This window comes from Etheostoma cragini, chromosome 8, assembly GCF_013103735.1.
Source record: "Etheostoma cragini isolate CJK2018 chromosome 8, CSU_Ecrag_1.0, whole genome shotgun sequence".
NCBI classification, from domain to species: domain Eukaryota; kingdom Metazoa; phylum Chordata; class Actinopteri; order Perciformes; family Percidae; genus Etheostoma; species Etheostoma cragini.
This window is the reverse complement of record NC_048414.1, coordinates 5,410,858-5,435,537: the sequence shown is the minus strand read 5'-3', so window position 1 is coordinate 5,435,537 and position 24,680 is coordinate 5,410,858. Positions and strand designations below refer to the sequence as shown.

General features: G+C 39.2%; 2 protein-coding genes and 1 long non-coding RNA gene across 3 annotated transcripts in view; 2 read left to right on the top strand and 1 right to left on the bottom strand.

Annotated features, from left to right (window-relative positions):
- Positions 1–19,414, bottom strand: part of LOC117949394 — a 27,383-nt gene extending 7,969 nt beyond the window's left edge. Inside the window, exons 1-2 of the long non-coding RNA XR_004657681.1 lie at positions 19,342–19,414; positions 2,723–3,016 (exon numbers count right to left, since the gene is read on the bottom strand). This is a non-coding gene — a long non-coding RNA (uncharacterized LOC117949394). The remainder of the gene's footprint in view (positions 1–2,722; positions 3,017–19,341) is intronic.
- On the top strand, positions 1,258–3,588 carry LOC117949393. The gene is made up of 2 exons (XM_034879627.1): positions 1,258–1,353; positions 2,671–3,588. The coding sequence occupies exons 1-2, from the start codon at positions 1,269–1,271 to the stop codon at positions 3,213–3,215; spliced, it is 630 nt and encodes a 209-aa protein (XP_034735518.1). The 5' UTR covers positions 1,258–1,268; the 3' UTR covers positions 3,216–3,588.
- Positions 19,415–20,685: 1,271 nt separating the features above from the next.
- Positions 20,686–23,028, top strand: trex4 (three prime repair exonuclease 4). Its single transcript, XM_034879625.1, has 2 exons — positions 20,686–20,951; positions 21,665–23,028. The coding sequence occupies exons 1-2, from the start codon at positions 20,873–20,875 to the stop codon at positions 22,315–22,317; spliced, it is 732 nt and encodes a 243-aa protein (XP_034735516.1). The 5' UTR covers positions 20,686–20,872; the 3' UTR covers positions 22,318–23,028.
- The last annotated feature ends 1,652 nt before the right edge of the window (positions 23,029–24,680 follow it).

Sequence of the window (24,680 nt, the reverse complement as noted above, 5' to 3'; positions counted from 1 at the left end):
GCTGGTTCTCGTAGTTAAAAATGTCCTTCATATGGCTGGTTTTCATAGTTAAAAATGTCCTTCATATGGCTGGTTTTCATAGTTAAAAATGTCCTTCGTATGGTTGGTTCTCGTAGTTTAAAATGTCCTTCATATGGTTGGTTCTCGTAGTTAAAAATGTCCTTCATATGGTTGGTTTTCGTAGTTAAAAATGTCCTTCATATGGCTGGTTTTCGTAGTTAAAAATGTCCTTCATATGGCTGGTTTTCGTAGTTAAAAATGTCCTTCATATGGTTGGTTCTTGTAGTTAAAAATGTCCTTCATATGGCTGGTTTTCGTAGTTAAAAATGTCCTTCATATGGCTGGTTTTAATAGTTTAAAATGTCCTTCATATGGCTGGTTTTCATAGTTAAAAATGTCCTTCATATGGCTGGTTTTCGTAGTTAAAAATGTCCTTCATGGCTTAATGTTCAGATTTGAGAAAAAAAATCCTTTAAAGATTTTTAGAAGTGGATACATATCTGGAAGGATGTCCCTATAGGCTGCTGTCTGAAGCTTGAGTTTAATTGTTCAGCCAGTGCATGATTAATAAAGTTGTTGCTTTACAAGCCGTAAACACCCACAGAGTGGATGTCAGTTATTCTGGCTGAAAAGAGCTTCTCCCAAAACCCTTGCTGTGGCATACCCTCCCTCACACACACACGCACGTATGTGCACAAACACACACACGCATGTATGTGCACACACATACACACACACGCATGTATGTGCGCATACACAGCCCTTCTTTCATGTACCCGCACTCAAGGCCAACTCATACTATGATGTGCAGTGGGCTACGTGATCCCTGAGAATATCCAACAGCATTACACTCCATGAATAAATGTATGTACGCCTATATATTTCGTATGTACATATGCCTTTATATTGTATTACAGATTACCATTTCTCAAAGTCCTTACCAAAATACCATCAGATCCTTTGTTTTTGTACTGTCTCTCCTAATTCACAGTGTAACTGCTGAAGGAACAAAATACCTAACCTGAAAATTAAATGTATTATCAAATCAGTGTTTCAAATTGTAACAGAAAACTACCCTAATAAAAAAGGAAGCAGCAGTTAACTAAACAAAACAAAATAATAACACACAACACTATAAACTTTGCACATCCGGTACACCAACTCTACCGCCAATCTCTGACTGCCGAGAATAACACAGGGGACAACAGCCAGGAGGAGCGCACCCTACCTTACATAACCAGACACATGACTGTTGGGTGTTTCAGTTCATGTTCAAATGTCTATTCTTTATATTCTTGCAGATGGCTGATGGTCCAACCATCGTTTTCTTTGACCTGCAGACCACTGGATATGGTAACACTGACCTAACGTCCATCTCCTCATTAATGCTTATCATTCACAATGTCTTTAATTTGATTAAATAAAAGTCTAAGTTTTTATTGACCTTATTTGATAACAGTTAATGTAATCAGCTAATATTTCTACATTCATGATTTAGGAAATAGTAAGGCTACTTACTGTACAAGAATTTACAGAAATTTCAGATATATCTTGGTGAAGAATTCTATATCAAAATAATTTCACGTTCTTCCATTGTGTAGATCGTTTTCTTTTTTTATTTATACCCTCAGTAAACCCGGTTCATTGCAACAAAAGTGAGCCAACAAAAAAACAACAACAACCTAATTATTAGTAGAGTTACAAATGGCAATGCAGATTAGGATTAAGACTAGACGATTTCATAGGCAGATATTGATTTGGGACCACTGTATATTGGGTAGAAGCACAGCCAAAACACTACTACATGGATCTTGACTGTCTGAGAAGTCATCCTCTTTGTGTCTCATAAAATCTGCCATGTTCGTCGCCATTCACTGTCTACTGTAGGAAGAATAGCCAGCTATTCACGCCGGGTATGTTGACGGAAGTTGGGGTGTTAAAGATGCTGCGTGACCTCTACGTCTATGTAGCAGTGCTTCGGCTGTGCTTCCACCCAATATAGTCCCAAGTCAATATCTGCCTAGGAAATTGTCTAGTCTTAATACCGGTATTGTTGGGCTGAAATTCTGCCCTTCTAGAATCTTTCAGGAAGAAGGGTTAGAGTCCGCAGGTTGGATAAAAGAACGTTTATTACAATAGAATATATTCCAGTTCATTTGCTACCACGTGACATGTTTGTGCGCTGTGTTTTGTCTTCAGAAGGTTAGTGCCTAGCAGAGCTCGGCCTGCAAAATAGATAACAGGTCTCAGACTGCTACTGGAGAGGATCTTAACCCAAACAGAGGACATGTCCCTAACCACCCTTGGCCCTGCTTTTCAGAATTAAACTCACTCGATAGAGCTATGGTTGGACACATTGTACCAAAACAACTTATCAAAAAGGTCACAGTAAACTTATTAACTATCACACTGAAACCAAGCAGACTATGTGTAATGCTTTTGCTCTTTAGCTCAAAATATAATGAATGTAACACACATGATTAATATAGTACACTCTGTGAATATAATGACGTTTATGAGCACACATGATATGAATACATTTTATTCCAACAGTATGCATTGCTATTTGTACTCATTGTGAATGTGCAGGCCACAACAAGTAATTAGGTTGTTGTTATTTTGTTTTGTTTGCTCCATTCCTCCTTTAATCCATCCCTATTCTTCTTTCAGACTCTCCATGGTGTCACATCACACAGTTGTCAGCCATCTGTGGAAACAAAACATTTAATGTCTACACCCTCCCCCGCCGGCGCATCCATCCAGCCGCCAGTCGACTGACAGGCTTCACCGTCTATTGTGACCAGCTGTATCTGCGCGGAAGATGTGTTGGGACCATGCCTATTTATCATGCTCTCACCTCCTTCCTCAACTATCTTAGCAACTTGGACGGCCACGGTCCCATGCTGCTAGCTGCCCACAATGCAAAGGGGTTTGATATACCCGTGCTCAACAGATTGCTGGAAAGGTTTTCCCTCTGCTTGTGGTTCCAGGAGGTGGTGTCTGGGTATGTGGATACCTTATTGCTAAGCAGGAACCTCTGTCCTCGTCATCTACATCCGGGCATCAAGTATTCTCAGAAGTTTCTGGTCGACTACTGCCTGAGAGAATCCTACGATGCCTATAATGCAATGAAGAATGCCATGAAGCTGCAGAAGCTGTTCAACTGTTGGAGTCCCACAAGCGTGCAGATTAAGGAATTTACCTTTCCCCGATGAAAAATTTAAAAAAGATACAAAAGCCCCCAATATTGTATTTAAATTTTAATCCCATCGTGTAATCCCAGTTGGTTGGACAGTCTGGTATTTTAAACATTGAGAAGAAAATGACAGGTAGATTCAATTTCTTGTTTGAAAAGATGTCTTTTCTTTTTCCAACCCTGTAGATTATATTCACAAATGTATGTTCCTTTTGAGCATAACATACATTACATAACATACAGTTTACAATAAAGGTAACCTATTGGGTTACATTTACTGTTTCTCACCCAAACATAGGCGTTTCCTAAAGAAAGATGTGAACTTCCTTCCTCAACATTTTCAAAGATGATTTTTGATATATATTTTTAAAACCAGTGTTTTTCCACACTCACTAGTTTGCAGTCTTTTTTTAATTGACTTTCTGGCGAATGTACACATTACCTTGGATATTACTGCTACCAACAGTAATGGGTGTCCATTGCAACATGCCGCAGGATACCTATTTAATGCTGAATAATGTTGGTTCAGGCAGAACACTGAAGTAACACTTTGTTTGGCTGATTAGCAGCAGCTTCCTCATTTGTGTATTTCAATGCTGTTAGGTTCCAGTGGACTAGTAACATCCCGTCATGTTTATGTAGGTGTATATTTATGTTATGTAGACAGGGCTATGTACATACTTTTGGTCATGTAAACGTAGATTTGAGGTCAGAACTGGGAATGAGGTCACACCTGGTTGACTCTCCCAGTAACTAGTCATTAAAATATATTTCATGGGGTAAAGGAACTTTGCCAGGTTAGCCATTGTTAACAATACCTTTACCAATACCATGCTGAATTGTGATGTTGGGGTTCGCAACTGGGAAATCTGACTTCAGGGGGCATTCCAGATGACATTTCGGAATTTTCAGTTCAACTGGAACACACCAAGGGATCAGTTTATGTGGGGTTTTCCAGTTGAACTGGGAAGTGGGAATTTCTATGTTCCCAGTACTATATATTAGCACTTCTAACTCTTAAATGTATTTTATTCACTATTGTGTTTTTGATGCTGTGGGATTTCCTGTTTTGCTATATTATTGTGTGTCTTGTCCTCATGTCTGTCTGCTGGCTATACAAACAGTTGCCCCTCAGGGACAATAAAGTTACCTCGGCCTTGACCTTCTGTCTTATTTGTGTCTCATTTAGTCAGCGGTACAAAAAGTAGTGTCCATCTTTTATCTGTAGACATAATGCTATCGGTGTTTGTACATGCAAAATACAACTATATTAGTTGTTATCAACAGGTATTTCTAACAAGAGCTGGCCTGACTAGAGTCCCTTTTTTTCTGACTTGTACTGGAACTCCAGGTGTGACATTGTTGCCACTTTCGGATTCTAAGGTAAAGGGACTGCAGCGATTGATAGATAGATAGATAGATAGATAGATAGATAGATAGATGCAAAGATGTAAATGATGAAATTAATGTTGGCTAATTTATCTTTATGCTTCAGTTTTAGGGTGTTGGCCATCAACATATGTGTACAGAGAGCCTGTTCACTTCCTATTTCACTTCCTATTAAACCCCATTGTACCAACCCGGACGTTCCCCCCTTATTTGTCATTCTGACTGCTAAAAACTTTTGGTCCAGCTGCCGTAAAACCCATAGACAGTTAAGGAAAACCCCATAGAAGAAGAAGAAGAAGTAGAAGAAGAAGAAGAAGAAGAAGAAGAAGAAGAAGAAACAGCTGTTGGTCACCGCCCCCTCCTGCTGCGTCCTCGAGCTTTTTTTACTGTACAGACGAACGCGCAGCGTTTGCTTTTAAATTAGCGGTTTGGCTGAAGAGTCGGTGCATGAAGACTACCGAGTTATTAGCCTACAGCTAACTTCATTTTAAACAACATCAAATGGTCAAAGGTGAGTTCAGACTTTTGTTGTTGTTTACAATTCACACTTTGTCAGCTAGTTTAAAAAAAAGCCTTAATCCCCCATTTAAGTTGTAGTTATAGTTGCTAGGGGATGAGGGAAAGAAGACAACGGGACTTTAAAATAGCCTACCAAAAGGGAAAAAAATGTAGAGGCTGCACAGCGCCAGTGTTTTGCCCAGGCAAGACATGAAAGATAATGGAATGCGTTGGGACCGTTTTTGAATGTCCAACTTGTGTAAGCTTAGGCCTATTTGTCATACATAAAAAAAGAATAGGTCAACACTTGATACATTTATGCAATACTGAAGATGTTACCTATCAATTTGAGAAAGAAAGATCAAAATAGCTGCCAAAACTTGAAGAGCGTTAATGTTGCAACTTAACGCCTGTTAAATATGATGAAATCCGTCCACGATTCATACAGTGTTCTGTCTGTTTCATGAAGCTTTCTTGCTGTGGAAAGTCCCTAACTGTTAAGGCTCAGACATGTCATTCTTCAACTTACTCTAACTTCTGCAAACATTAAAATATCTAAATGTTGAGCACTTTTAAGCACATAATGTGACATCTTCCAAATTTGTTCTGATATTTATACTTTAAAAAAAATATTAAACATCAAAATGCATTTTTTTTTCTTCCAATTAAAGTCAATGAGAGCATGCTTCAAATCCTCTTCTACTTCAAAATCTATCTCCTACTTCATACTTTAACTTAAAGACGCCACTCAAAGTTTAAACCATTCAAAACCTCAGCTATTGGGCTCTATCTCAGAAGTTTGATATCTCAAAGCGAAAAATAAGTTTAAGTTTAGTGTTCCTGTCAAGATGTCTATAAAGGGTGTGTATTAGGTAGTGGGTGATGTCATCGCTAGAGCACACAGCCTTAAAGTGCCCATATTATGAAATCATCAAAATCACTTTTTCTGGGATTTGGGGTGTTATTTTTTGTCTCTGGTGCTTCCACACACACACACACACTTTGAAAAAAAAACATCCATGCTGTTTTGAGTGAGATAGGGGATTCTGAATGTCCTCTGCCTTCAGTCTCCGGGTGAGCTGTTCAAAATCTGCACGGCTTTCCACGTCACTAGCCGAGATGAGGTGGCTAATCGTAGCACATTCTAGCACTAGCATGCTAGCTCGTTCTCAATGGCAAAACCCCACTACAACACACACTAGTTCATAATAATCTACAAAACAACTACTCACATGTCCCTGTTTTGCAAGCATTCCACAAGTGCGCCATCGTTTAGAAGAAGTCTCCCAGCTAATCCTGCCTTGTACTGACCAAAGTTGGAGAAAAAGATCTTACCTAGCTACTGCACATGTCCGACTCCCAACTAAAATAGTGTAGAAGTGAGATGTCTCGCTCTGTAGGTAAAACAGAGACGTAAACACACAGGGTGAAAACAGGATCTGCAGCAATGTGCTGTACTTTTTTTTTTTAATTTCTTTTTTTTCTTTTTTGTAGATTATAATAGATTTTATACATTTTTATTGGAATAGAACATATCCAACATACAAGTGCTCTCTATAGTCACCCCCCAAGCTGTCACATCAGTCACATCACACACACTGGCATCCTGAACACCGTTAAAGTCTCCCCTGAGTACTGTAAAGGGGGTGAAACGAGAGGATGCTGCTGCAAACAGTGCAGAAAAGAAAGAGGGCCCGAACGCGTTAGGGAAATAGACAGAACTGATCAGGATTCACTCTCCATAAAGGAAGCCTAAGATAATAACAAATCGTCCCTCCTCATCCCTAATAACCTCATCCAGAGTAAATGCAACATCTTATGAATGAGAAGGGCTACTCCTCTACTATGTCAATTGAAGGATGAATAGAATACCTGGCCTATCCGGCTTTTCCTTAATTTAAATTTAAATTATTGTTCCAGATCTGTCAAATTTGTGCATTCCCTCTCTTTAAAAATTAATCTTCTGCCTTTTTACAACATGGCCGACCCCCTTGACATTTAAAGAATTGATATTAATGTCACTCATAGTTGTTATATGAAAATAAGATATGCCAATATTGCGCAGGCCAGATAAGTTTGGGGGTTCTGAGCAATGGGAAAATGCACACTAATATGTAAGTCATGTCTAAAAGAAACATAAATCTACATTCTATAAAGTATGTTTTTTTGCACTGCATACCTGTGATCACGAACTTTTGGTGATCTAGGTGCAGATAAAAAAAACATACACAAGGCAGTTATCATAAAAACAGAAATAAAGCCTAATATAAATATTTATTTGAATATAAATATTCAATATGCCATTCCACCTCCTCCATCAGTCATAAATCAATGTATATTGCACCATAAAAATATTGCGTACAGATGACCTTTCCTCATAGCCCTGACCAAAATACGGTGTTTCAAATGGTTAACTGAAAGCTACTCTAATAAAATGGGAAGCAGTGGTAACTTGACCAAACAAAATCATTACACACTGCCTCTGGAAGAAAGTAAAGGTCGGCACAATCCGGTACACCAACTCTGGTATTAATGCAGTAACTCCAGTCCTTTTTAATCTGCATGTTCCTCACGCAACAGACAGGAAAGACGCACCCTACCTTCACCATACAGTACATCCATGACATTCACCTGTAACATTTCTTTTTATATAGCTATTCAGTTTTGAAAGCTTACTGTTTTATGATTTTAAATTCAATGTTAGACATAACTGAAGACTACTAGTTTGTGTTCAAATCAATTTCTTTAACTTCTTGCAGATGGTTTATTCCGAAACAATCGTTTTCTTTGACCTGGAGACCACTGGATTAGGTAACTTTATGTCTGTTTGTTTTATTAGGATTTGAAGTCACGCTACTGTGTGTACTCCTCCATGCAGCGGCAGAGGTTCGACTCTGACCTGCAGCCCTTTGCTGTGTGTCATTCCCCCGCTCTCTCCCCTTTCATATCTTCATCTGTTCTGTAAAAATGCCTCACCAATAATCTTTAAAGAGAACTGTTTTGATGTTGAGAGAAAAAGAATCAGAAAAGATTTTATTGCCACAATAAGTACACTCGTGTGGAATTTGCCTTGGTGGTGAAGAGACTCATTTACCGCCGTTAAATGTATTAAGCTCAAGACATATTTAGTTACTTTGTTTACTTAGTTATTTTTGTAAACAAAAAAACTGTGTGCAGCTCTAATATCTGAGCTAATACAAGTATTGGATTGGGACTCAGTAACGCAAGATATCAGAATCAGAAATACTTTATTGATCCCTGACGGGTAACTTTGTGTTGCAGTTGCAAAAATAGTAGAAATATCAGAGTAGAGATATAAATAAAGAAATATAAGTGTGGATATGTACGGTATTTACATAGTTAAAGGAATGTTATTATACAGTATTTAAATAATTAAGGAATTGCAATGGTGAAAAGTAATAATAATAATAATTGTAGCAGTTGAGTCTTGCACACATATCAGGCCAGTGGTATTGCACAAAACAGATAATACAGATAATATTGTTCAGTTTCAACCTCTCTAAGTGTCTGTGTGTGGGACACTTTGAGGGAGGAGTTATAAAGTTCCACAGGAAAGAATGACTTCCTGTGGCGCTGTGTGGTGAATTTCGGTAGAATGAGTCTATCACTGAAAGTGCTCCTGTGATTTAGCAGATATTCATTATTTTACAAACCAGATCGTGGCCAAAAAAGCGAATCGAGACATCACTAAATAAAAGTTAACCACAAAGTATAGGTTCATATTAGGCAGCTTTATTTGTATAGCACATTTCAGCAACAGGGCAATTCAAAGTGCTTTACACAAAATCAGTTAAAAAAACGTTAAAAAATAAAAACAAATAAAACACGTGAATAAAAATAAGAACATTAAGACCTATAAAACACAAGAATAAAAGTTACAGTGCAGCATAAGAAATTAAACATTAAAGAAATGAACAGTTATTTAAAGAAAGGCAACATCAAAAAGAAAGGTCTTCAGCCTTGATTTAAAAGAACTGAGAGTAGCGGCGGATCTGCAGGTTTCTGGGAGTTTATTCCAGATATGAGGAGCATAGAAACTGGACGCTGCTTCCCCCTGTTTAGTTCTGACTCTGGGGACAGTAAGTAGACCTGTCCCAGATGACCTGAGAGGTCTGGGTGGTTCATACTGTAGTAGCAGATCAGAAATGTATTTTGGCCCTAAACCGTTTAGTGATTTATAAACTAGCAAAAGTACTTTGAAAACAATTCTTTGAGACACAGGAAGCAGTGTAAAGAGTTCAGGACTGGAGTGATGTGATCCAGTCTCTTGGTCTTAGTGAGGACCCGAGCAGCAGCGTTCTGAATCAGCTGCAGCTGTCTGATTGATTTTTTAGGGAGACCTGTAAAGACCCCGTTACACTAGTCAAGTCTACTGAAGATGAAAGCATGGAAAAGTTTTTCTAAATCCTGTTGACACATAAATCCTTTAACCCTTGATATATTCTTAAGGTGATAAAAGTAATTGTCTTAATGTGGCTGTGAAAATTCAGGTCTGGGTCCATGACTAAGCCACGATTTCTGGCTTTGTCTGTTGTTTTTAACATTGTTGTTTGAAGCTGTTATGCCACCCCAACTCTGAAGATCCTACAGAAGTACAGATTGCTGTGTCTAAGGTGTGCGCATGTTTTTCCTCTGTGTCTTCTGTGTGTGTGTGTGTGTGTGTGTGTGTGTGTGTGTGTGTGTGTGTGTGTGTGTGTGTGTGTGTGTGTGTGTGTGTGTGTCTGTGTTTGTGTATGGAGTGTAATCTAACTCCTATGGCCTTGATAGTCAGGAAGGACAGCACGCAGGATGGTTTCTTGTTGAGTCATCTCAGTCATCTTTGAGACACAAAGTTGAACACTTTGTCTGAGACAGCTCGGGACCTACTGCTCTTATGTTGGCCACCGACACCACCTACCTCCTCAATTTACCCAGCAAGAGAGATTACACTGAAAAAATGAAAATACACTGAAAATTCTCTCTCCACCAAAGACACTAACATGTGCTCTTGTGCAAGGCACTATATAAATGTAAACTATAAATTGAAATTTTTCCATTGGAGCACCAAGTCACTGCTGACTCACTCTGACAATAACTACATTAGTGCATGTATAGGACCTGAGCATTGTGTGTGTGTATTTCAGGCCAGTGTGAAGTGGGTAATAAGAACAGAGTGAAAATTGTGATAGATTAAAAGAGTATACATTACAAGAAATTAAATTATAAATTCCACGCCGCATGTAATTAATTTGAAAAAGCAATCCTTCATTTCCTTACATGTGGTATTCTTTTTTTCTGTCCTAATAATGATCAGGGAGTGTTTAAAATATGTTTAAAATCAGTAACAAAGGCTTTGAGCCACACATATTTTTATAACATTTTTTTTATTTTGACTGCTAGGAAATTCCACAGATAAGGGTGGAAAAAGAGAAGACTAAAACATTGCAGACCAGAGTTGGGGAGTACAAGACAGATCGTCTGTAACCAATGGTGTATGAAGAAGCTCTTTGTATGAGAGATTTTGAAGGACATGGAAAAAAAAGAAAATAGCAACATTTATACTGCCTTACAACAGCAAGAGCAGGACTGTCTACAACATGCTCAAACAACAAAGCTCAGTCTAAAAGGTTTGTACACAACAATATAGAAAAAAAAATGTAAAAATGTATTTGCACCGGCAGAACTGAAGACAATAAGGATTAACATTACCTCACGGTAAAATACAGTAAAACACATTTTTTTAATTTGTGAAATGTTATTCAGTGTTGCTTAGTTTTGGCATTTTTCTTTTATTGTCTGAACTCAAGATGGATATGTTATCTGTATATATGGACATCTATCTGAACAAAAATAAAAACTTAAAAAACAACAACTCCGGAAACATTTTTTAGCTGCATCTCATGGCCTTTGTCAGTGTATGAGTCAATTCAATTGTTCGCACTTGATTTTAAGAACGAGTTTGACATTTTGGAAATGAACTTAACCGTATCTTGCTGAAACTACACTACATTTTAAGTCATAGTCACTAAGCTTAGCTCAGAATGGATTGGAAAAGGGGAAATAATTAGCCTGGATCATTCCAAAGGTAACAAAATCCTAGCCTGGCTCTGCCCTCATGCGTACTCCCGCTCAGTTTTCATTTTCCTTCAGTACTCCGTCTGGGTTTGGGTATGTTTGCGAGTTTTCTCCGGCCAAATATTTGACGGTCCAAACAGTAAATAGAGATGATGATGATGAGGTTTGGTAAGCTTCGGTGAGTTCATTACTAATAGCGGTGGAAAAAGATGTGAGCAAAGCGATTTGGTCTGTTGTGTCAACGCTGCAGAATATCAAGAAGTGCAAGAACAATCTTTGAGGTTTTTTATGTGGCCATGATGTTGTGGCCCTCCACCCTACAGGGTTCAGAAATAGTTTAACTTTCCATCTCGCTCCGTTGGCAATGAAGGAGTTGGCTAAGGCTAACGCTAGCGTTGCTAAGCCGACGTCATGACCAAACGTTAGCGATTGGTTATGGCAGATCCAGCGTGGCTCTGGGCAGATCCAATAGTTCAAGACTTTGTTTTTGTTTTTCCTCCATTAATCCATCCTTTTTCTACTTTCAGACACTGCATTGTGTCACATCACCCAGCTGTCGGCTGTCTATAAAGAGAACGAATTTAACGTCTACACAGTCCCCCGCCGACCCATCACTCCAGACGCCGGACGGCTGACGGGCTTTAGCGTCCATCATGGCCAGCTGTATCTCCATGGAAGACTTGTTGGGACTGTCTCTCTTTTTAGTGCTCTCACGTCTTTCATCGACTTCCTGAGCAACTTCCACGGCCCTGTGCTGCTGGCGGCCCACAATGCAAAGAAGTTTGATGCCCTTGTCCTTACCAGATTGCTGCAAAAAAGGTTCTCCCTCTGGCAGAGGTTCAATCAGGTGGTGTCTGGGTTTGTGGATACCTTAACGCTAAGCAGGAACCTCTATCCTCGTCTGGGCATCAAGTATTCTCTGAAGTCTCTGGTCAAATTCTTCCTGGATAAACCCTACAATGCCCATGATGGATTGGAGGATGCCAGGATGCTGCAGGAGCTGTTCAACTTTTGCGATCCCAGCAGCTCGGACATTAAGCTAGTTACCCTCACCACTGAAGAATTTTAAAAAAGCTACAGAAAACATTAACAATCCAGCCACAACTAAATCATGTAATTCCAGTTGGTTGGACAGACTGATATTTTGAACATTAAGAAGAAAATGACAGGTAGATTCAATTTCTTGTTTAAAAGTAGTTTTGAATGTCTTTGCCAGTTCCAACAGATAGAGTATCTTCACACATTTATGATCATTTTCAGTATAAGATGCACAGTTAAAGGTGCCCTGTTATGTTACATTTATTATTTCTCACCCAAACACATTGGCCCTCATTTATCAACCTAACATAGAAACCAGCGCAGATTTGAGTGCAGAAATCTTCTTACAACAGGCTTCACGTGGGATTCATGAAACGTTCGTATCACACCAATCAGAGCGTAAGAATGGGCGTAATTTAAATATCACGCCCCAATGTATTCTTGGTTTTGAGGCCTCACATCTACTATTTACGACATTGCCAAACGTAATCTGGCTAAGAAGCGGCACTTTTCAGAGGTGGAGATTAAAACCCTGATATCTCAGCTTAAATTGCAGTAACGTGTGTACTATATGACAGCCTTAAAACTGGTATAAGGCTGTAGGAAGAATGCGGAATAGAAAGAGATCACTGATGCGGTCAACAGTGTTGCCGTCTTTAATCGGGCTCCAGCTAAAGTTTAATTTATACATAGTAATATACAGGCTTATATTGCAATCTCTCAGGCCTACATGTAGGTGTACCTATATTTAAATAAACACACAATTTTTTTTTTAATTTCACTCATGCGTCAGAGCCAGGCAACAGCTGTGAGGGAGAGCGCGTGACCTCCGCAGAGGGGCTTGAAAAACAAGCTGAAATGTGTTGGTCAGTGGCAGAAAGACATGGTACACTTGTGGCCATTGACACTTTAAAAGACAAACAAAAACCTGAAGAATAAATAATTTTGTACATCATCATGTTTAATGTATTGAATATCATTGCCACACATAACACCATACCCTTTGAAATTGAGGAGTAATATCCTGTCTCCTTTGTACATCCCTCCAGTTTTGGGCTGTGCTTTACACGGCTCTCTGGGCATGGGGTCACCTGGCTCCATCACTAAATTTATGGCACCCTGCGCGATGTTGTGCAGAACCCCATAGGCTAAAACAATAAGATCTGCCATTGTTGATAAGTGATCAAGGCTACATGAAATGCACATTATTTTCCTCAACATTTTCAAAGATGATTATTTTTTTATATATATATATTAAATTCAGTATCACTCAGTAGCTTGCAGTCTTTTTCTTCACCGACTTTGTTGGCAAATGTTTTGTATTTCCTTGCATGTTACTGCCACCAACAGGAATGTGTGTCCGTTGCCACTTCCTACTGGGTACCTTTTTAATGGTACGCTTTGTTTGGGTGATTAGCAGCAGCTGCCTCATTTGTGTATTACAATCACTGGCTCATTCATCAGCTATTTGGCTACCAGCGGGTTAGTAACATCCAGTCCATAAAAATGCAGTTTTATGGAGCTGCCATTGAAAGTAAGAGTACAAGTACAAGAGTACGTTGACAAGGTAATGTACATACTTTTGGTCATGTAAAGGTAGATATGCTTCATTCTCTTTACCTCAGAAGTTGGTGGTCAGAACTGGGAATGAGGTCACACAACGTTGACTGTAAAAACATATTTCATGGGGTAGGGGGACTTTGCCAACAGTACCAATACCATGTTGGACTGTAATGTCTGGTTTTGCAAGGCTCTCTAGACTTTCTAAGTAGGAAATCTGACTTAGAATGTTCATAATATGCTCATTTTCAGGTTCATAATTGTATTTAAAGGTTTTATCAGAATAGACTTTAAAGGTTTAATGTTCAAGAAACACTATATTTTTGTTTTACTACACATTATTGCACCTCCTCTTTTCACCCTGTGAGTTGTGCTTTCTGTTTTAGCGAGGCATCTCACTTCTGTTCAATCTTTGTTGGGAGACACACATGCACAGTAACTAGGTAAGGGCTACTAGCCATTCAGGAGCAGAGTATAAGGGCGTGCCATGCTAGCAGCTAGGCAAGCATTAACGTGCTACAAAGTGATGCATGTTTGTCACAGAAGTAAAAGCCGGACTACATTGATTTGATTTTGTGGACAGTGTTTTCTGTTGGAGATAGTAAGTGCAGTAGGGGTGGAGTTTGGGCTTTGTTTTACTTTTATAAACCTATAATGTGCACAAACAAAATAACACAAAGGAAAGTGGAAAAAACATAACATGAGCCCTTTAAGAGGGTGTTCGAGTTGACATTTCAGACTTTTCACTTCAACTGGAACACTTAGATGTATGTTGTGTGTTCCAGTTAAACCGGGAAATGGGAATTTCCAGTCGGAAATGTCAACTTGAACACCCTGTTGGATGAAGTTGGATTTCCCATGCAGAAAGTCTGAAGGACTTCCCCAACCCTAACATCCCAATTCAACATGACTGCATCAAGAGTAGTCAAAGCTGTATGAATATACTGTTAATTAGCACTTCTATCTTATTAAGTCAGCCGTACACACAGTAACGTCTATCTTCTATCTTTAGACATGGTGTTTGTACGTGCAAAATACAACTAAATCAGTTATCAACGGGTAATGCTTACAATGGTTGGCCTGTCTAGAGTCCCCCTACCCTTGTTTTTCAGACTAAAACTCAGGTGTGATGATGTCATTCATAGTTCCGACTTCTGAGGTAAATGGATGGATGGGTGGGTGGGCGGGTAGGTAGGTATAGAATAACAATGACTGAATTATCATATGCTTCTGTTTTAGGGTCCTGGCACTTTCATTTATCTAAAGATTAGGTCATTACTAAACCCATAGCTACACTACTATTTAGTATCCCAGAAAATATATTTGTAGTAGTAGTAGATTAGCCACAATACAAAGATGTTCAAATGGAGTAGGCCTATGCCAAAAAATACCAGGATGTCCTACTGTTGCATGCTGTCACATTTTGCAGCATGAAGCCAGCATGCTTTTTTGGCTATTCTGAACCACAAACCTCTACAGCAGAAGATGTGTCACATCGACGAGCCGTCGAGAGAGCGCAGAAGGATGACAGCTTATTAACAGATTATTGGAAAAAGCATGCAATTGATATAGGAGCAAGATGGTCAAAGTTCAAAGTGAAATGTTATAACAAGCATGTTCCAATTGGATGCATAGTGCATGCAACAGTACATACTTTGTAAAGGACAGCAGCTGCAGTACATACTAAAAGGGTTTAATACAAGTCTTTCACAAAGCAGAAGGTGATTTGTCATTGAAGTAAAACAGCACCTCTCTCAACAGAAAGCTACAAAGGAAGTTACTTAATTAATTCAGGATACACTCACAACCTGTAGTTTTCTCTCAGCACAGAGCCAGATGTCCCACAGAACAGCAGGTAAATGATCAACTAAAACTATGACTTTGTAGATGAGGTATTTTCTTCTAGAAAATGTAGCATGAGTCTGAGGTACTCTGCCATTTTACAGTCGATAAAGCACCTTTATTAGAGACTGTGCCCTCCGCCTCCCACTTGTCCCGTATGGGACAGTGCGTGGAAAGTTTTTTTTGCAGTTCAACTGTGAAGCTGTTTACGCTTCAGCATTTTGTGTTTAATGCTGCTCCCCTGTCTGATCTGCTCCCTGTATCTTCTCCCTGTATGTGCTCCCAGTCTGATCTGCTCCCTGTATGTGCTCCCTGTCTGATCTGCTCCCTGTATGTGCTCCCTGTCTGATCTGCTCCCTGTATGTGCTCCCTGTCTGATCTGCTCCCTGTATGTGCTCCCTGTCTGACATGCTCCCTGTATGTGTGTGCAGAGCCGCAAGGCAGCCTCTCGGGAATTACGTCACGTACAAAGTACCGTAGTATTGTGTGTAAAGTGCCAGTCAATTTAAGAAGGCCTACATATGATGGTCCCATTCATGAAAAACAGTGACACCCCCCCCCCCTCTCTCCCCCGGACGCCCAGGACAGTAGCCTATGTAAAAAGTGGAAATGTCCGGGCAAAAGAGGACGTTTGGTCACCCTGGGATAAACGAGCCATTGTTTTCCCCAAAATTGCTTTCAATATTACATATGCCTATTATTTTTTTATAATGTAAACTAGTCATAATATTTCAGGCCTGTTTATTTGTAAAGATTATTTCTCATTGGTTATCACGCGATAGCTCAGCTTCCACGATGTTAACGTCCACCGGGTCAAAACTGAAACTAAACGAACATCGGAGAAGTTTCGACTCTCCCAGATAATAGCTTTTGTTTAGAAACAGAACTGAGACCTTGTTCATATGCAGCCCGGCACAGCAGCATTACCGAGCAGGGAGGTGACTCATCAGATTCAGAAAATTAGATAGCGTACAATTAGAGTTTCTTTTCCCGTTAAATGAAAGTAGAGTGCCGTTTCTGTCAGTTTTGAAATGATGTGGCGGTGATTCACCTGTTGACTCCTCCCGAGCCAGTCGCCACAGGAAGATAACAACCGCGACACAGCTGCTTCGTGGAATGTGACTCACAATTCAACTGGCTCAACATCACACTGTCTAAGGTGAGTTCAGACTGTAGTTTTTTTTTTACATTTGTCACTTTATCAGCTATCATGTTCAACATGACTTTTAAATAGCTATCTATTCAATTCTCGAAGTTTACTTATGGTTTATTAACTCGTGTTTAAATGTCTATTTCTTTCGAAAATGCAGATGGCTCATAACATCATTGTTTTCTTCGACCTGGAGACCACTGGGTTAGGTAACAATCACTTTATGTCTGTCTGCTTATCAATAATTAATCAGTCCCAATATCATCAATTAGATTGAATGTGTCTGTTTGTTTGTACCTTATTTTATTATATGGGATAGTTATTGTTAGAATCTTAACATTTTTAACAATATATTTGTATAGTCTCCTGATTTTTTTATTAAGCCTATTAGGTTCATATTTGGTCATGGAAATAGGCTACTTACTGTACTGGAGTTTTTCCAGACCCATTCATGTTTCCTTCATTACTAAGAATGTCATGTCAGAATAATACATTTATTGTGTAGCTAAAATTACTACATTATCTTCTTTTTATTTTCATCTGACATAGAATCAAATAACACAAATGCAGTGTCTTCATTGTTTATCAGTATGCCTACACACAAACTGAAGTGATATAAACCAATGTCATAATTTTATTTTTTTTTATCAATCCGGTGTGAAGGCTCCACCTGACTCCACGCAACAGCTCGAGTCTTTATGTGATCAGGAGGATAAGCTTGTGTTTCAGTTTCTATTTTTTATAGGTTTCAAATCTCACAAATGCAGTAGTTCAGTAGTTCATGATGTCTTGTAAAGTTAAAGCGTGGTTAGAAAAGGGTGGAGTATCACTTGGCCGCATTACAATTTGAACCAATAAATTACAGCATAGGACATGTCTGCTAAACCACAAACAGCCAGAGATGCTTTTCCTGTAGCTGCCACCGGATGCCCCTGCTATGTGACAGATTCATAGGAAAGTTGCATTATGTAGATTAAATTGGCATATGTTATACAAATGGTTCATTATCCTAAAAATATTAACTATGCACAACTGTAAGCTTGGTAAGATTAAGGCTCTCTTTGTCTGAAAACCTAACCAAATTTGAACACTTGATGTGCATTTGGCAGTATTTTCTGACATGTATAAGACCAAATGATGAATTGATTAATCACGCAAATAAGGTTTAGGATTCCTCAATAATGGAAATAATTATTAGTTGCAGCCCTGGTTGTTAAGATTGCCTATAAAAATCACCCCGGGTTCGTGTTGGAACTTTGAAGCAACAGTGCGGTTGAAACCGGATGCTGAGCGGACGGACTTCATTGTAACTTTAAAGCGAGGTTCCTGAGACTGTGGTTTTGACTTTGTGTGGAAGTGTTAAATAACTGTGTGGTTTTACCACCAAACAGTTAGCAGGATGTCATGACAGAAAACCTTTTTTGTATGTTTAATTAGAATTTGCATGTAATGGCTGCACAGGCAGACAGAGAGCACCACCTCCCCCCCAGAAACACATTACTCTATCAGCTGATCTCTGAGTGAAGAGAAACCACGACAATTACATCAAAGATCTTTACAAAACATTTTTTATGTTGTTGTCTATATATTAGGGATGAAACCCAACAAACTCAGGCCACTTGACAATAAAACACCATATGAAGCTTTAATCAAATTGAAAATATCTATCAGAAAATTTAATTTATCTATTCATTAATTATATATTTATACATTTAATCCTGCTTTTCAGTTTTAAATATCAGAAAATAAAGTTTCTTTTCCTCAGTATTCCTGTTGCTTGAGTTGCAGGGTAACATATATCTTAACAAGAAGTATTTTAGGTTTTCAGTTTATCTAGACTCAGATTTAGGGGAGGGGATTGGGAGAGCCTACAATAACGTGTAGGGTGTCCTAAAGCCTTTATACTTACCTAATGTTAAACATACCTGCGGCCCAGTGAATCCCTAACTGTGTCTGTGGGTGGCTACCGAAGGTGATTAACTTACCTATAGGCCCGTAAACCTATCATCCATTTTTTCACAAATAGGCTGATTTTTTTTTACTAAAGATATGTTGGATGCTAATTAAGACATTTTTGTTTGAATTTTTTTTAAGTTAAAAAAAATTGACACTAATTTGGTGGCCCCTGTGCAGTAACTGTGAGGACCTCCTAGGGGCCCCCAACCCCCTGTTGAAAATCTCTGGCCTTTTGTAACCTACATCTTTTAATATTTTCTTTTTCTTATATCCTCCTTTAATCCATCCCCTGCTCAGACACTACAGTGTGTGACATCATCCAGGTGTCAGCCATCTGTGGAGAGAAGGTCTTTAACGCCTACACCCTCCCCCGCCGGGCCCTCACCGAGAGCGCTACAAGGGTGACGGGCTTCACCGTCATTAACGACCGGCTGTTTCTCCACGGTGCTCCTGTTGACACCATCCCTCTTGTTGATGCTGTCACCTCCTTCATCGACTTCCTGCGCTCCTTCCACCAGCCCGTGCTGCTGGCAGCCCACAATGCAAAGCGGTTTGATGCACCTGTGCTCAACAGAGTGCTGCGTCAGCTCTCCCTTCGGCATAAGTTCCAGCAGGTGGTTTCTGGGTATGTGGATACCTTCCTGCTAAGCAAGAACCTCAACCAAGGTTTACCCAGTCATTCTCAGGAATATTTGGTCAGCCACTTCCTGGGAAGGACCTACAACGCCCATAATGCAGTGGAGGACGCCAGAATGCTGCAGGCCCTGTTCAACTCATGGAGGCCCAATAACTTGCACATTTCAAGAGTTACCTTTTAAACCAAAGCTTTTTCTTAAAGGCTACACAAAGCAACAACAATCAGGCCACTTAAACAAAAATATTTTCATTTTAAAATTAATAGTTTTTTGTCCTTGTTTGTTTGGACAGATTGATATTTTGAACATTCAGAAGAAAGTGAAATAAATAAATGTTATGTGATTGGCGACAAATAATGCATGTTACACCCCCTACTCACAGATATGTAATGCTCATACTGTATAATCATTTGTATTGTTGTACTACTGCAAGTTAGTAACATATGTCATATTCACAAGTGTTGTAGCTTTTGTTTTCCCAGTGAATTGTAGCACAATTTCCCCACAATAAACATTAAACTTCCATTGGATTTTTTGAGACAACTTGGTATTTTTGGAATTGAGTTTCACTAACCATACAGGAAGAAATCTCTCCTTAAAAAAACAACATGAAATGGAGCCACAAGGCATGCTGTACTTTGTTTAAAATGTTTTTTTTTCTCTGTTATCATTAGTTTTCATTTACTGCTCATACAGCAGTGTAGGCTACACGTGTCATGAAGTACATCCTCATCTCCAATCGTTTGTCACACGGCATTTAGAGAAATTGAGGAAACCTGGAATGAGACAAGAGAAGTAAGTTAAAGGTGACCCATCAAAAGTTCAAGTTAGTTTTAAGTGTATATGTTTTATGCTGATTAGCAAATGTGTACATTTCAACATAAAAAATACTATGTGCTAGAACTATTATAATAAAAAGTGTATTGGTTGCCCTTAGTCTTTCTTACAAAATATGTAGTAAGTATCAGTGCTGCTATATCAACTTATCTACCAAATTGTAATCATTTATCATGTGCATTTCCCTTTTTCACCACCTCGTTGCGTTGCCATCTATTTCCTGTGCGCGGCAGCACTGTGCCTGAGACGCTTGTTTTTGGGTCATTTGTGACAGAAGAAGAAAGGGTTTTTCTCTGAGCTTGCGCACACCTGGAAAGTAAATGTAGAAGGAAACCTTCTAATGCTTTCATTTGATACAAAAACACACTGTACATTTCAAACCTGCGTATGGTTTGGTCTGTGCACCTTTTTAGCACTATATTGCAACGTGTTTGTCTTATTTAATTCTTTTAATAAATCTTCAGCGAGGCTTTTGTTTTGAAAATTATGTTGTACGCGGGAGTTTAAGTCACGGTTTAAATGCACAAGAAGTCTTCACGGGACACACAAGACGGTTTATTCATAGGTTACCGACACCATGTAGCTAACTACGTATGGCTAGCGTGTCTTTAGTGTGTCTTTCTTTCGCCTATTTTACAAAACGTCACTGTGGGTGTCAGAATTTCGAAACGTTGTTGAAGTTGTGGCGGTGGCGGGATGCAAAAATCAGATTCAGACGGAGTTGAAAAGTCTCAACAGTCGCTGGTTTTCTTTGACTTGGAAACAACCGGACTGAGTAAGACCACTTTCTGCTGTTATATGACTCATTACAGATACAACAGTATGGCTATAAACTGTAAAGCTTCCATGTTTTGTCGGTAAAGTGCGCTCCTGTATTTAGGGATAGAAGCGGGACACCAGTACCCTGACCCTCTAGACAGTTTTAACACAGAACCTTCTGAGAAGCTGTGAGGCCTAGTCCCGCCATGTTGTGGTGGACCACCGCGGGACCTTGGGCCGAGTTTCCAGAGGCCCATGACGGGCTTATTTAAAGTTTACACTGAGATATAAAAGAGAAAACGTTGAAGGTGCAAACTCCAGAAAACCTGTACTAAGTAGTAAAGTAGCCTACTGTCAATAAGCAAAACGACAAAGAGCTGAATGAAAGTGCAGCTTCAAGAGAGTGTGTGTGTGTGTGTGTGTGTGTGTGTTTTATTTTTGTATATGTACATATCCATTGTCAGAGCCCTCTGAGCAATTTTGCATACACCTTTTCTGGAATTTACTCTATCATAATGATATAGTATGATTTATAGTATGATTTTACCCATATCTTCCATGCCTAGTTATTGCTAATGGAGTACTGTCAAACCGAACAGTTTGTGATTCAGCCTACAATCTCATCAATTTTTTTTTAAATTTGCTGCTTTTACACCCAGTGCCCCTTTTCCAGGGGGAAAGAATCCTCTGAAGCTTTTGAATATGAGTGGTCATGTTTTATTTCACCAGATAAGAGTTGTGAGATTGTCCAGCTGGCTGCAGTGAGTGGAAGCCACTCTCTCAACCTCTATGTCATCCCTCGGTGTCGAATGCAGCGAGGAGCAGCCAAAGTGACCGGCTTCAGGGTCCGCAGACAGAGATTGTACCTCAATCGACAACTTGTCCTCACCAACTCCCTGCGAGAGGTCCTGGTGTCCTTTATAGCTTTTCTTCAGATGCTCAGGCACCCTCTTGTCATTGGCCACAACATCCGCTGCTTCGACTGTCCGCTGTTGGCTCGAGTTCTCGATGAACTGGACCTCAGGGCAGAGTTTGAGTCAGCGGTCTCCGGCTATGTTGACACTCTACCACTGGCTCGGGAGATCCTGAAGGACCGCGGCCTCCAGAGTTTTCGTCAGGAGAACCTGGTCAGGGAGCTCCTGGGGGTGAACTACAAGGCCCATGATGCTTTGGAGGATGTGCGGGCATTACAGGCACTGTTTAGTGTGCTTCAACCCACACCAGAATTGATCTGTAGCCATAGGTTTACTCTGGACACCATGAAAAACAAAGCTGCTATCAAAGCTGCTAAATCTAAGGTTCCCTGTAAGCTACCAGAACAGCGCACGCTGTGGGAGAACTTCAGACAGACGGGGCAGAAAGAAGACAAAGCCACAAGTTAAAACTTATGAATCCCGCTGGATTGCTTGATGGCAAAAACAACAAAGAGGGCTTTTGTTCTTTCTTTGCACACAGAGCTGAAGCTGTCAGTTTACTACAAAGGTTGATGGAACAAATGAAAAACTGACTGGAGAAAATCACTGCAAACATCCTCTTTGGTGAAGCATAAAGGGAAACAACTACTGCGCGAATGGATTGTTCCTGCAACAGCTTATGGAAGCTTGGAAAGGTGAGCAAAACGTACAATAACAATGCTTGCACATCTGGAAGTCACACATTATACTTCAGCCTGGTGCAGCACTTGGATAATGGTGAGATGGGTTTTTTCGTTTGCCTAATCGGGCCTTTTAGTTCTTGTAGACTACCTTGTATGGCATAGTCAGTTTCAAATGCGTAAACTTCAATCTCCCCCTTGATGATTATTCTAAAAAACATGCACTTCAATTAATTTCCCCATTATCAACAAATTAACTATTTATTTCAGAAACAACAAACGGGCATAAAGAGTATTCCTTAACAAAAAGCCAAGATTCAGATGTCTGTTTTTGTGGCTATGAATGGTAAAAATGTATATAATGGTGTGCAGATTTTTCTCTTTTTCCATTATCAACCCAGCAGCATTATATTTAGTCATCAATGTGGGAAAATAGTGATGACTACGTTATGTATAAAGGTTTGTTACTGAGAAAATGTTGTGTACTTTCATTCTGAAGAACCTTTTTATTGGAGATAAATTAATCTGCAAATAAATGTTATATTTCTACAGCGTGTCCCAAATGATATACTTCAACACTATCTGTGGATGGCAACCTTACCTATAGGCCAGTAAGCCTATCATGAATGTTGTGTAAATAAAAAAAGATTACACTTTAAAAATATACATTAACATTAATCCAACATGTTTATAAACCATAATTTGGTGCCGTTCCCCCCCGCGCAACAACTCTGATGGCCCCCTGTTGAAGATCTCTGGTTTAAACAACAAACGGTACTGATTCAACAACAAAAAACGAGTTTAGATGTGGTAGTCATGGAACCAGGCTTTAATAAACCACTTTTACATACACGGTGTCTGCAGTCCCAGGCAACAGCATCACCATTAAACCATTTAAAAATGCTAAACCATGCCCTCACTAGAGAAATATTACAAAAATTGTTCTCACTACAGTTAAATAAAACAATGAAGTTACAACAGCGTGGCCTTCAGCTTTGTGTGCATTCGAAGGACATGAGTCAGATTAAAAATAAAGTGTGTGCATACAGTATTAAAACTAAAGGGTGACACAAAACCAGATCAGTAACAACAGTCTGTAATAGTGAAATTAAAAGTTCCAAATCAGAAACAGATCATGTTTGAAAAAGTGACCTCTACATTACTAAATCAAACCATTTTGACAAGATGACAAATAGCAGAAATGCTTACTATTAACATCCCTCACTTGAAAAGTCTGAACAATTTCAGCAACAAAAACAAAGTTTTAGTGCGTCTTCATTAGGGACAAGCTTACAGATCCACCTCCATCACATGGTCATAAAGTAGGTCAAAGCATTACCAGCGTTGGCTCATTTCACTCTAGCCATTCATTCAGGTCAACTAAGATACATATTTACTCACTGGTAGGTTGGCAGGCAGATAGATCATTGATTCTCAAATATTTAATTCAGAAGAACCCACACAAATTATTACAACAAGAAAATCTACTCTGTGATCGACTGAATTCAGATTGACCCTGGTTCAAACTGGAATATTATGAAGAAGTTTGCACCATACTGAAAGGATCAAGTTACAATATTATAGCAATATGTTGTAAAAGATTTTCCTGTCACAAATTAACTAACCTCATGATAGAATGTTCAGGTAAGACCGTCTACAAGGCTGTTTCAGGGGTCTTTCTTAGTATGTAATGTCAAGTATCAGTACAAACAACAAAACATGCAAAGTCTGTGAAAAAGTGTCTTCTAATACAGACTTAGTTTCCACTTATCATACTCCAAATTGAATGCAGCATCTTGTTCTACAATTGTACGTAAGATGTGGATGTGTTGGTCAAATTGTATACATACAGTATGCAACAAGCAGCAGCAGTAGTACATTACTAGTCATATAAAACTTTTAAAGTTTGAATTAATATGCAATTTTGATTGCCATGTTGTCGTGCTTAATAGGACGGCCATAGTTAGGGGCCCTCTTTTTTTTTTATTATTGTTTACTACTTTGAGGAGAAGTTTCCAGACTGTAAACATGCGTTGGTAACCGGTAACTACAGTAATACTTTCCAGGGTCAACTTTACTGTGACAGTTAAGACTGAAAAGGTCCTCTCCAATACCACTGCTTCAAATCAAACATGCACAGGCATCTCAGTA

Coding starts and splice junctions, on each gene's coding strand:
- LOC117949393 (XM_034879627.1), top strand. CDS start 1,269: ATGTTCAAATGTCTATTCTTTATATTCTTGCAGATGGCTGATGGTCCA. Junction 1,354..2,670: donor CCTGCAGACCACTGGATATG/GTAACACTGACC, acceptor TTCTTCTTTCAG/ACTCTCCATGGTGTCACATC.
- trex4 (XM_034879625.1), top strand. CDS start 20,873: ATGCAAAAATCAGATTCAGACGGAGTTGAAAAGTCTCAACAGTCGCTG. Junction 20,952..21,664: donor CTTGGAAACAACCGGACTGA/GTAAGACCACTT, acceptor TTATTTCACCAG/ATAAGAGTTGTGAGATTGTC.